At 39.9% G+C, this 12,373-nt stretch overlaps 1 protein-coding gene across 7 annotated transcripts in view; it reads right to left on the bottom strand.

Annotated features, from left to right (window-relative positions):
* The window catches only part of LOC135303155 (cytosolic phospholipase A2 epsilon-like), a 33,964-nt gene that overhangs the window by 8,687 nt on the left and 12,904 nt on the right, over positions 1-12,373 (bottom strand). For 6 of the 7 annotated variants that reach the window (XM_064424577.1, XM_064424575.1, XM_064424574.1 and 3 more), the window contains 11 exons: positions 11,912-12,048; positions 8,528-8,659; positions 7,308-7,348; positions 6,847-6,889; positions 6,037-6,100; positions 5,208-5,371; positions 4,843-4,935; positions 4,311-4,348; positions 3,541-3,676; positions 1,913-2,049; positions 1,263-1,485 (listed from right to left, as the gene is read on the bottom strand). In XM_064424577.1, coding sequence (XP_064280647.1) covers positions 1,263-1,485; positions 1,913-2,049; positions 3,541-3,676; positions 4,311-4,348; positions 4,843-4,935; positions 5,208-5,371; positions 6,037-6,100; positions 6,847-6,889; positions 7,308-7,348; positions 8,528-8,647 — 1,059 coding nt within the window. In that variant the 5' untranslated portion in view covers positions 8,648-8,659; positions 11,912-12,048. The remainder of the gene's footprint in view (positions 1-1,262; positions 1,486-1,912; positions 2,050-3,540; positions 3,677-4,310; positions 4,349-4,842; positions 4,936-5,207; positions 5,372-6,036; positions 6,101-6,846; positions 6,890-7,307; positions 7,349-8,527; positions 8,660-11,911; positions 12,049-12,373) is intronic. The other variant, XM_064424579.1, reaches the window with a different exon arrangement.

Genomic DNA, 12,373 nt, shown 5'->3' with positions numbered 1-12,373 from the left:
GGTCTCCTATTCTTTTTAGTAAATACATTCACTTTATATGGAAATTTGTTCTCACAGGGATGAACAGAGGAAAATAAACCAAGAGCACGAGTCTTTAGTTAGGTACCCAGATACTCATACTTGTAGAAGGCTTCTTTTTCCACAGAAGCCCCTAGGGCAGCTAATTATGCATTAAGAGATGTGGGGACAAAGCTTTAAACAAGTTTGCAGAAAACACTAAGCTGGGTGGTAGTTGTCTATCTGCTGGGGAGCAGGAAGGCTCTCCAGGGGGATCTGGACAGGCTGGATCAATGGGCCAAGGCCAATCATATAAGGTTGACACAAGGCTAAATGTCCAGTCCTGCACTTGGATCACAACAACCCCAAGCAGCACTACAGGCTGGAGTAAAGGGGATGTGGAAAGCTGCCCAGCAGAAAAGGACCTGGGGGTGCTGGCTGACAGCAGCTGAACATGATCCAGTGTGTGTGTGTAGGTGGTCAAGAAGGCCAGTGGCATCCTGGCCTGTGTCAGCAATAGTAGTAGGACCAGGGCAGTGATTGTCCCTGTGTACTTAGCTCTGGTGAGGCTACACCTCAAGTGCTCTGTCCAGTTTTGGGCCCCTCACTATAAGAAAGACATTGAGGTGTTAGAGCATGTCCAGACAAGGACATGGAGCAAAGGCAATGGAGCTGGGAAAGCGTCTAGAGAAAAAGTCTTACAAGGAGCAGCTGAAGGAGCTGGCACTGTGTAGCCTGGAGAAAAGAAGGCTCAGGGGAAACCTTGTCACTCTACAACTTCCTGAAAGGAAGTAGTAGATAAGTGGGGAATGGTGTCTTCTTCCAAGTAACAAGTGACAAGACAAGAGGAAATGAACTTAAGTTGTGCCCAAAGAGGTTTAAATTGAATATTAGGAAACATTTCTTCACTGGAAAGCTAGTCAGCTTTCCCCAAGCTGAGGTGGTGGAATGACCCAAGGAGGGTCATTCCACCCAAGGAGGCATGTTCCCCAAGGAGGTAAAAGTGTTTGAAATTTGTGTAGATGTGGCACATCTAATTCAGGTTAGTTCACTACTAACATGGGTTAGTGGTGAACATGATAATGATAGGTTAGTGGTTGGACACAGAGGCCTTTCCAAGCTTAACAATCCTAAAACCCCATTGTTAATCAGAAGAAATCATCTGCTGGATAACACTGGCATGCTCTCAGGCATCTGTCCCTGGAGCTTCATTTTCCATACAATAGTATTAGTAGCTGTTAGAGAAAACATGGGAAAAATACTACCCCATCGTCTAATGCTTTTTCCAGCAGAAGTCCCCAAAAATCAACACTAGAGATCTGGTATCCCTCTTGCTTCCGCAGTTTTAGCTCCTTTGCGTAGTACTTCATGCTCTCCAGGGAAAAGCAGCTTAGCTTGCACTTGGTCATATGTCTGCGGATTTCACTAATAGGTCTTGATAGATCCTTGTGTGACCAGTCAGCACTCTGATACAAATGTGACAAAGTCCTGGGGAAAAGAAAGGAAGTGCATTGTCATATGCAGAAAAACTTTCACATTTTAGACTTAAATTTATGGTCCACATCGAATGAACTAACTGAGTTTCTTTTGGGCTTAGTATATTATTGAAAAGACCTTTTGATGTAGAGGAGTTTCCCAAATCACTAGTGAAACTTGAGAACTTGAAGAAAGCCCCTCCTTGCTATGAAGGTTTATGCACCAGGCTGTGACTTGCACCCCCAGTGACTCAGTAGGAGAGAGTCTAGAGCTGAAACACAGCAGCACTTAGTCCATTCACTGGCAATGTGCTCCTAATGCAGCAATAAAAATGCTCAAGACTGAAGCTCATGCCTTTCGTTACAAAAATGAAGAGAATAAATATCTCACAGCAGGCTAGAGAGGTGACGAGTGATGTCTTCTTTCAGGATCTCCTTACCATGTTGAACCAGATGACCCAGTGATGTATGAGATAGCATCCAAGAGACCCAGCTTTTGAAGACCCAACAGGTTTCCTAACAGAGATGTCAGTGCCCGGGTGCCACCTCCTGTTGTCATCACTGCTACAACTGGTACCTGTTTAATCACCAACACAGCAGTAGTAAGCAACACTTCGTTTACCAGCAGAAGTCATCAGAGCTGAGCATATCAGTCCCACAAAAAATTCCAGTATTTCACCATTTCCCCAAGCAGGGATGAAAAAAAAAAACCCTCTATATTTTGCACAGGAAAAAAAAAACCCAAACAAACAAAAAAAAAAAAAAAAAAAAAAAACAAAAAAAAACCACCCCACAAACACACACACACACAAAAAAATTTACACTCTAGCTTACCAAAGCTTATTATTTCAAGGCATTTCAATATTAGACTGCATTTTCCTTAGCAAAACATCTTCTCTTGAGAGGACTATTTTGATAATGAGCAGAGCTCATCCTCTCTGTAAGTCAAGCATACTAGCAAGATTACATTTCCTACAAAGTACCTAGAATGTATAATTGTAGTGATGAAGCCTAATTGTATGGAAATCTAAATTGTGTGGCAGGAAGGCAAATTTCTCTAAGAAACCCACTGAGAGAAGAGGAGTCCATTGACATTTTCCACACACATTTCCAGGCAATTGTATCAAAGAAATACTCAACAGTTTCCTGATTCAAATCAAACACTTCAGGTCAAAGCAAAGTATTCCGATCTGGATTTACCTGACTATAAGGAAATATTCCCTTGCTGAAAAATCTGAAAATAATAGTTGGAAGTACTTCTCCTAAAAATTCTTATACTTAAGAAACTTCTGGGGTTTTTGACTGAAACTATTGATCCAATGAGAAACAATGTAGCAATATGATCAGGTTTTGAGCAGGGGCCTAATTTATAATGCCTAAACCCGTGCTGTCATATATTAGCTAATATGCCTTTGATCCAGGTGTCCTGGACAAAGGAGAAAATACAGGTGAAAAAAATTAACCAGCTTTCAAGTCCATTCTTCATTTCTCAAGTTCCTGATCACAAACCATGTGATCACAAACCTAAAGCACCAACCATCCCCATGCTAGCATGGACATTAACAAATTTAAAACCTAGCTCAGACAAGCAGATTAGAGAAAAAATGCTGAATATCTTTATTCTATTTGAGTAACTACACCTGAAATTATGAGCACCAGAGGAGAGAGTGTAAAATAAGACACCTTCTCATTGGCCAGTATTATGCATCACTTTAACTGTTAGATTTTATCTCTCTAAAACCTGATTGAGTACTTTATGAGGTATTTAGTCTTGGTGACTAAATGATCAGCTAAAATAGTCAGACTATCCAGGTCTATAATGCACAGATGAAAAAGAAATAGAGAAAAAAATTCTGATTTATGCATTATGTTTTCAGGGAAAATGTGTATCGAGAGGGTTTGATATTGGCTCTTCATCTAAAATAGAAAATGTAGAAAAGCATTCCTCAATGCTTTGCATGGTGTAGTGAATGTATCAGGGCTGGTTAAGGAACAGTATGCAAAAGGCTATGAGCATAACATATTCCTGTTACACAGCATGTTACAGTCCCTGTGGTGCTCCCCATACCTCATGATCTTCTAGGTCTTGCTCTAAATGTAGTGCTTTTTTCAGAGCAGAAGCCACAAACTTCTTCCTTTTCGGTAGGAAATTTTTCTCCTCTGTACATAGATCAAACTCCAAGCGAACATCTAAGTTTCTGGACCTCAAACAAAGTCCAGGGTTAAACAGGGTGTGGACAATCACTTAAAATTAATATCTGGATGCTTGCTTACAAATTGCTACATTATTGTGAGGCCTAGAAAAGCTGGTGCTGTGGCCCCACAAAAGCACATCACAGATGGTATAGATAAGGTAGAGAAAAGGCTGATAAACTGCAAAGTAGCAAAATATTACAGAAAGAAATATTCTTTATTACTACACTGTTTTTCAGGAAGTGTCCAACATAAATACTGCAATCCATATATGGATACTATAAGCAGGGGAATATTTAGGATTTCGTGCCTCAGGACTGCCAGATTTTATAAATATAAATACTCTGTATTTTTACAAGGAAGGAAAGGAAAGATGTCTTTTTCGAAATATATAGCTTTACATATGTTGCGACCAGAAAACATTATTCTCCCCATCTAAACTGAACTTCTGTCTAGCAGCATAACAGGAAATTTTACCTAGCACAGTTAACCACGTTCTGGACATGGGTAATGAACATAGGTGAAGAGGTAAATATAATCATTGACTAAATACTTTCTCCCTTAGTTACAGAAATAGGCTAGAAGTCAAAAAGGCTTTTTTTTTTTTTTTTCACAACAACAAAACCTTAGGACAGAATTGCTTACCAGTCATTTGACTTCAGATGTAAATTGATTGTCTCATCCTAGGAAAAAAACACAATAGAAACACTGGAGATCATTTTACGTTCTTTCTTTACCATCAGCTCTGAAGCCCTTCTCTTTTTCTAAGAGTCACATTGAGTCACAAAGCCATAATAATCAGAAAATCCATCAAAATCTTAAAACTCTTCGAAGTCCACTTATATTGTTTTATATTAAAGATAAAGAGAGCAGTATACAGTAAAAACCAACACCAGCTCTGCCAGTGTGCTCCATGCTGCCTCATTATTTGCATTTGCTCTGATCTGCATTAGTCCCTGAGGTTGTCACAAAAATCCCTTTGTCATGTGTTTGGCTGTGATTTTTTTGTTCTGCTAGGTTCACATGAAAATGTTGTCCATGGTGTTAGGAATTGTTAAGAAGCTAAGGGCACTAACAGTTACATATCTAAACCCCTTCTTCACACTGATCTAATTAACTCATGCCTGTTGATCTTTGGTCTGTAGCTTAACATTTATTCTAAGTTGGTATCAATCACCTTTGCTACTGCCACTTTCTCACTGAATGGAAGTGAATCCAGAGGAATAGCAAGGGATGCATGGCAGTCTTTTTTGTCTTCACCTGAAGTACTCTGAAAAATAAATAATATTGTAGAGAAATATTTAATGTATAAACCATACAAAAACACTGTCTCCAATTTACCTTTTTCAAATGGGGCCCCTTGTCCAGCAGTTTTTAAGTTGGTATCTAATATTTGTATGTCTTAGGGATTACAATGCTGTTTCAGAGCTGAAGTTCATGAAAGATAGCTCTTTATTGAAAATACAAACTCTTTCAATTTGCCTCAGTTAAGTGTAGAAAACCATGAGTTTACTGTGCTTACTCAAGCTAATGACCACATACCGAGCAGAAATGAGGTCTCTTGTCTGCTAGAGCCATGCACAGCTCTGACAGTCTGTACTTGGTGTAATGGAAGTTCAGGGGCTTCAGAGGTTGCCAGAAAGAGCCCAGCGACAGGATCTGGCTCTTCTCATATGATCCCTTCACTGAAAATAAGAAGTCTTTTTCTGAAAAAAAAAAAATAAAAAATCCAAACATGAAAAATATACAGAGAAGATAATGACTGTGATCCCAGAAATGGAACATTAAATGGTCTTTCAGAGGTTTATATATAAATCCTTCAACAATGCTTAAAAGCTTCCAAACGCTGCTTATCCAGCAAGGGAACAGTACAAGAAATTGGAGAAGAAAAATAAACAAGCAAATCAAAAACAAAGCACAAAACACCAAAAATATTATAAAGCTGCAGTAGATGTTTTAAAAACTCAGACATACAGGCAAATTGGACAAAACCTAAGTTGAAATAGAAATATGTATTTTCTTCTACTTTACAGCATTTATAAGATTCATTCCTTTGAATTTAAAGTCCATTTTTTATAGTTAGTTAGCACAGATTATAACTGTTTGATCTGTGAACCTGCATATACACTCCTAACCATCCAGCTCCTGTGCTCTAATTGTAAGAGCAAAGTAGGAAAATGATAAAATAAACAACACACAGACAAAAATCCAAACAAACAAAACCAAAACAAAACAAACTAAAACAAAAATATTTTTAAAAAACCAACAAACCAAAAGCAAGCAAGCAAAAAACCTCCAAAGCAAACAAGCAACCAAGAAAACTCAGTTAACCATAAAGTAAGGGGATTTTACTTCTAGTTTGAGGTCTAACCTGAAGGTTCTTTTTTTGTCCATCTGTTGTCCACCAGGACTTCCAAGCAGGAAATTTCACGAGACTGTAGCAAGGATGAAAAATGAGAGGTTAAGGTATATAAAACATGCCATATCTGAGTCACTTCATTGCTATCTGTCTTTGGTCACCCGAGTCCCTGCGGTCTGGAAAACAGTCCACCCTCTGTTTGTTAGGATGATAGGAGAAAGACTTTGTCACTCTGAAAATGTGACAGGTTTCAACTGAAAGAAAAATTGCTGTGGTGGTTTTGGACAGGACTGGGAAGAGAAGGGAAATAACGGGGGGCAAATGGAAGTGTGGTGAGACCTCCTGAGGGTAAACTGATGGGTGTGCCAAATCACAGTGATGTCCTTGCTTCCCTGCTTTGGTGAAGCTGGACATCAAGTGCTACCTCCTCTAAGTAATGAGTTAAGGGCAGCTGAGAAAGCAAGTTCCATATTATCCTGTGGAAGTGGGGAGAACAGGATGGCCATAAGGAAGTCCCAAAAGAAGCTCCCCAAAGGAATGACAGAGCAGCAGTGAGTCAGTGAAAGACAACTTCAGGCTTTGTCAATAGGCTTGATATCAGCCTGTGGTGTTGAACAGGTCTCTGAGTATCCCAAAATGAGTGTGCACATTCTTTCCTAACACATCCTCCCACAGGGAGCATCACAACAGGATGGCTACCTGTGAGCCTCATCTCCCTCCCTTTCAGCCTTGCCTGCACTGAGGTGTTGGGGCACCTGCCAGATTCACCATGCCTATCACTATCACGAAAGCAAAAACAGAAGAGCAATAGTTTAAAATTACCACTAATACACCATTAGTCACAAGCTTTTCAGGAGGGACTGGACTGAAAGAGAAAAAAAATGCAATCAGAAGTAGTATCACCTAAATACATCATTAAATGAACATCAAGGAATAATATCTTCCTTGAAGTTTGTCTTGTCCAGCATGGTCTCAAACATGTCACTGATTTTTAATTTAGGGACACATCTGAAAGGTGTGTTTCCTTTTTTTGAAGTCATAATGGTAGAGAATAGTTGTAATAAATATGATGACTGCAATTATTATTATTCTCCCTCATTCAGCAAGCAATAGGATAAATTAATAACTAGGATGATTTTTGGTAGATAAGGAATACTGAGTTTTAGCCGAAATGCAACTAACTTCAACACCAGCCATGCTGAGTATTTTAAACAGTATTATACTAAATGCTAGCATATGTTTGACTGCTTGTAAAGAGGCACTTCCTTGTGGATGTTACTTACATGCTCTCCGATGTAAACTCAACTTCTAGTATCTCCTGCGTCTGTAAAAAATTAATTTATTATAAGCATCTGAATTAATTTTCTTTCTCATTAGCTGCAGTTCTCTATTATTATTCTGGCTCCTGAAAGAGTTCCTCAATCAAATCAAATTTCCCTCCTGCTCCAGGGTATAGTGTAAGGAGTGAAAGCATTTGAGTTAGAGTGATTTTGAAAGTGTTCTCCCTCCTTTGTTAACCACCAGTCCTCAGGCCAAACTGCCCTGTTCTGTTTGGTGGTGAGGCAGAGTAGAAGGGCAGGCAGTCCTGCAGCAGTAAGTGTTGGCTTAAAACTGTCCAAAGGCTTGGCTTTTTACTGGATAATGTTATCCGAAGAGGGATACTGCTGAACAGAAGAGGGCATTCTCAATTCTTCTGATCAAAAGGACTCCTATAACACAGACAACACAATGAACAGAGAAGTTAAGGCAGAATGCCTGCCAAAATCACTGTGCAGCTGAATACCCATATGTACTGTATAAGAAAAGTCAGTGAAACAGCAAATCTATAGAAGTATCTAAATTGAATACCCGTATCCCATGTTGAAGTCATCATGTAAGTGTTCAGGCGCAATGAAACAATGTTTGAGAAAACAGTTTGAGCAACCGGCCATCAGCTGGTTTTAGCACCTCAGTATGGATCTTTGGATTATTTTCAGGTGTATTCAAAAGAATAACAGAGCAAGGAATCAATTTTTAAGGGATATACTGCAACTTCTGTGCCAGAGTATGCCCAAACTCACAAGTGCTTGTGCCAGGAAAAGAAATTCTAACAAAGAAACTTTGTGCAATGGTGATGAAGTTTTGTATTTCCAACAAAACCTATTTGAGCAACAGAGTCAAGAAAGAGGGGAAAAAAGGCAACTCTGGTGTCAGAAAAAAAACACCTGCTAAGTGATTTGATGAGCTAGCAAAAGCCTTCAGGATCATGCCCTGGTCTACTTTGCTGATTGAGGTTTGGAATGTTCTTCACAGGAATGATTTGATGAGCTAGCAAAAGCCTTCAGGATCATGCCCTGGTCTACTTTGCTGATTGAGGTTTGGAATGTTCTTCACAGGGTATATGAAGTGCATACTGAGTGGAAACAAACTCTCCTACCTACAATTGCTTTAAAAGAACTTATTTATGAGGTAATGTTAAAAAAATGTATTTTCTTCCTGTGACCAGGGCAGTTTTATCACTCACCTTTGGATTTAGCTGAAATGTCAAGTGAACAGTTTCTCCAAGCTGGATTTTGGCAACATCAAAGAGAACAGTGAAGAGGAGGTTATCTTTAGCGACTGTATTTTCATCATAGACCTTCATCTCAAGAATATTCTGTGAATAGAGGTTCATAATTAGGATCCCATGCTGAGACCTTACACACAAAATGATGTGCTCAGCATGTTAAGGAGAACAAAGAAAGCATGGGGAGAAGTGAGAGAGCATGCAGAACCTTTGCATCCACACAGAGATGAAGAAAAATATTCTGAACCTACCACAGCGTCGGGTTTGTTGTTTAGTTTTTCTGCAAAGTAATTTAAATGACGAAGGCTAGTAGAATCACTGAATATTGAAAACCATATTTAGCTTCCAATTTGGTTTGAGGTCACCACTTTTTCCTGAATTGTAGGAAACCAGCTTGTTGTCAGGACTTTGTTGTTATTGGTAGAATAAAAATCCTTGGATATAAGCAGCAATTAAAATATATTAAGGATGTACCATATTATTACTTCATGGTTGCATAATTTTATCCTGTAAATTGTTAAACAGCTCACATGAAGATAATTACCATGGAATCTACAGAAGGCAATATGCTTTCGTTAAATTGCACAAATACCACTGTATAAATCTCCTCCTCTCCCTCCTCTGCCACCATCCTGTTTGGATGGACAGGAGAGGGTAACAGCCCCTCCTGTGCCTGATTAGTAGCTTGACATGGGCTGGCTCAGAGATGCCTCCCAGAGTGCTGAACAAGTGAACCTTAACTCAGTGGGGCAATAATTCTGGCCTCCCTAAATATATTCAGCAGCTCATTTTCATGCAAATTACAGGGAGCGCTTATCTCAGATTCTTACTTATGCATCAGATTTAACTGAAACTTGCTAAGAGGCTTGATGTTTATTAAAGACACACAGGCTCATGGTCTCACACACAAACACACGGATAAAAGAGAGTGAGCATATGAACTTTGTTGTCTTAGAACTTCATAATGTATCTCAGAAAGGCCCATACCTAAATGTGATAAGTGACTAACTAGACAAATACACTGAAAGGAAGCCGCTCCATAAACCAAGCGTTTAATTTTGACATCTATGATCCTGCAAGAAACCACCAAGGGAGACATGGCAAATAACCTTGAGTTTGCAATTTACTGTCAGAAGACAGAAATGCTGCTGACCTTTAAGGCCACCTATGTAAAAGCACTGCACTGTGGTCAGCCCTGTCCATGACACTTGCTAATAGAAACATACCGTCAAGAGGCAGAGACAAGCAGCCACAGCACCTTGGTTTATAGGCCAGCCATAAATAGCCTGTAAAGAATTATGGAAGGTGATGGAGATGATATGCTTAAAAGCAATAGTGTGCAGTTAATAGAAGGCAGGCTTGCAATTGAAGAGCAGATGAGTTTTCCTAGCTGTGATACTGCAATAGGATTTCCTTATCTGGCTTAAATGACTGACTTATTTTCTGAGTGACCAATTGATTCGCAGTCCCAGCTGGCCAGGAGAGGCAAGTACAGGGTGCTGGCTGGCCAAGGGAGATCTCTGGCTGTGCCCCTGGCATGCTGTATGGGAAGCAGCCAGGGGTGTCTGGGCAGTTCGCTGTTTCTAACTCTCCTGACAGAGAATATGAGGCAGCATCACTGGGAGCTAGATAATGAGCAGAGACAGCCCTTGGCAGGGCTGTGTGCCACCAGCTCTGGGAAGGGTCACCCTCCTGGAGCTGTGGGAATTGTGCCTACAGCAGAAGCTGGGGAAACCCTTTCTAGCCAACTGTTTCTCAGACACTCATCAAAACAAATGCCCATCAGTAAACACAGCTGCTCCTGGGAAAAACAAACACAAACATGTCCAAACATGCCCTGTCACTTCTCTTCCACATTGACAGTGTATTATATGATTTTACTGAGCTTGGCTACCATAATTTGGGAAGACTAATACCTCAGCAAAACACAAGACAGGAAAGAAGAAAATAACCAGATCAGCAAACTCTGGTTCTGCTCAAAGGGTAATGAGCACAGGAATTGCAGCATGTACAGAGAAACCTGCAAGAGCCTTAACTGCTGAGCTTTGGTTGTCCCAAATCCCCAGGACATGTTTTTGCAGCCTACACTCAAGCCACAGCCACCACCACCATGCTGCTGTTGCCACACTGAAAACTACTCCAGCTAATACCACATCTTGTCTCCTGCTGCAAACTTACTGAAAGTAAACATAAGGTCTTCCCAAACACTACTCCTGAAGAACTAGTTCAAGCAGCTTCCATGGCCAAGGTATTTTTTTTTAGCTGTTCTGTGTGGTATTGCAGTTTTGAAAAATCTTTCAGGAAGAGCAGGTGCTAGCGTGCAAGAGTTGCAGATCAGTGGGTGTTTGTTCCCATGCTGCAATGTTTGTCCCTTGCCTTTCACTTCTCTGTTAAACCTTCAGGGCTTCATGAAATTGTGCCTCACTGGCATTTTGAAAGAAGTCGGAATTTTTTTAGGTTTGCAGGAAAAGCACTGTCTGTAGGCCACAAATGGGCAGATGTGAAAGCTGAAAGCTACCAAGCAGGGCCAGTACCATCTAACTGTGGAAGAAAACCTGAGAACATGTATCATGGGCAACTTCTGCAGTCAAGGGCAAGAGGGATTCACTGGAGACCCTGTGGTGTAGGAACACATTGAGCTATTCCAAATGCTCTTTTGGAGGAGTTTGGCAATTCTTGAGAGAGACAGAGGACTGCTGATTTGCCTCTTTGAGAGTCCTGATTGGGCACCAGCACTGGGAAATGAACAGTGCAAGCTGTAAAGCAGAGATTGATTGCCCCTGGTGTGATGTAAGCCTTGGTTTACTTAGTCTTTGTGGACTCCTAGACCCTGATGTTGATGCTGTCTTTTGGAGGAAAAAGATAGTGGGACTTGCAAATCTTCTTAAGCTTTAACATTTATCATCATGACAAAAGTTCATCAAGTTTTCTTTTGCAAACTTCAGCTGTTGCTTTGTGACTCTTTTTTTATTTCTGGTCATTACAAAGGAATAACAATAAAGTACAGCCTTGTGATGCTCTCACTACCTAGCTCATACATATTTTTTACACTATTCAATTTACTCTGAAATTTTCACATTTATTACTGAAAAGGCATGATTAAAAAGGAAAAGAAAAAGTGAAAAGTGATAGAACACTATAGGAATGGTTATGAAATACCTTGGTCAATTTTTACATATCAGAATATTAAATTTAATTTTGCTGCTACATTTTATTCCAAATCCCCTTGCCACTATCCTTGTAGTCCTTCACACACATTTATGGTTTTATTTTGCCCTACATATTGATCACACCATGATATCTCTGCCCCCCAAATAAAAACAAATGCACTCTGCATATTACCTTTACTTGGCTCTGGATCCTGAAGCAAAATGTTTCATTCCACACTGGATCTTTGCAGTTCTTAATGGTTTTGGTCCGGACAGTCTCCGGGGAAGCAGTGGGCAAAGACAGGCTTATGTAGCAATCAGTTTGGCTAACTGGATTTGAAAAGATATGTTGTAACTAACAAATTACTACAAATATCTTAAAGCATAGCCTTATAGCACTGCATGTATACAGCAAATTGCAAAAAGGAGGTGTTTCAATAATTATTCTGACAGGTCTTTATTCAAAACCATTCACTACTATTTGTTACCTCCTGCAAGTGAGAGCTCAGGTCATGAATGGAGATTCAAAGAAACTGCTGCAATAAAGGCATCTGGTAAGAAAAGAGTACACAGAGCTAGTTTGACTTAACAAACCCGTTATCAGTACGTGCCCTGTTGGTTGCAAATCAAGAGATTTCTGTGATGGAGAAGAAAA

This window comes from Passer domesticus, chromosome 6, assembly GCF_036417665.1.
Source record: "Passer domesticus isolate bPasDom1 chromosome 6, bPasDom1.hap1, whole genome shotgun sequence".
NCBI lineage: Eukaryota > Metazoa > Chordata > Aves > Passeriformes > Passeridae > Passer > Passer domesticus.
The sequence above is the reverse complement of the archived record's forward strand: the minus strand, read 5'-3'. Positions and strand labels throughout refer to the sequence as shown.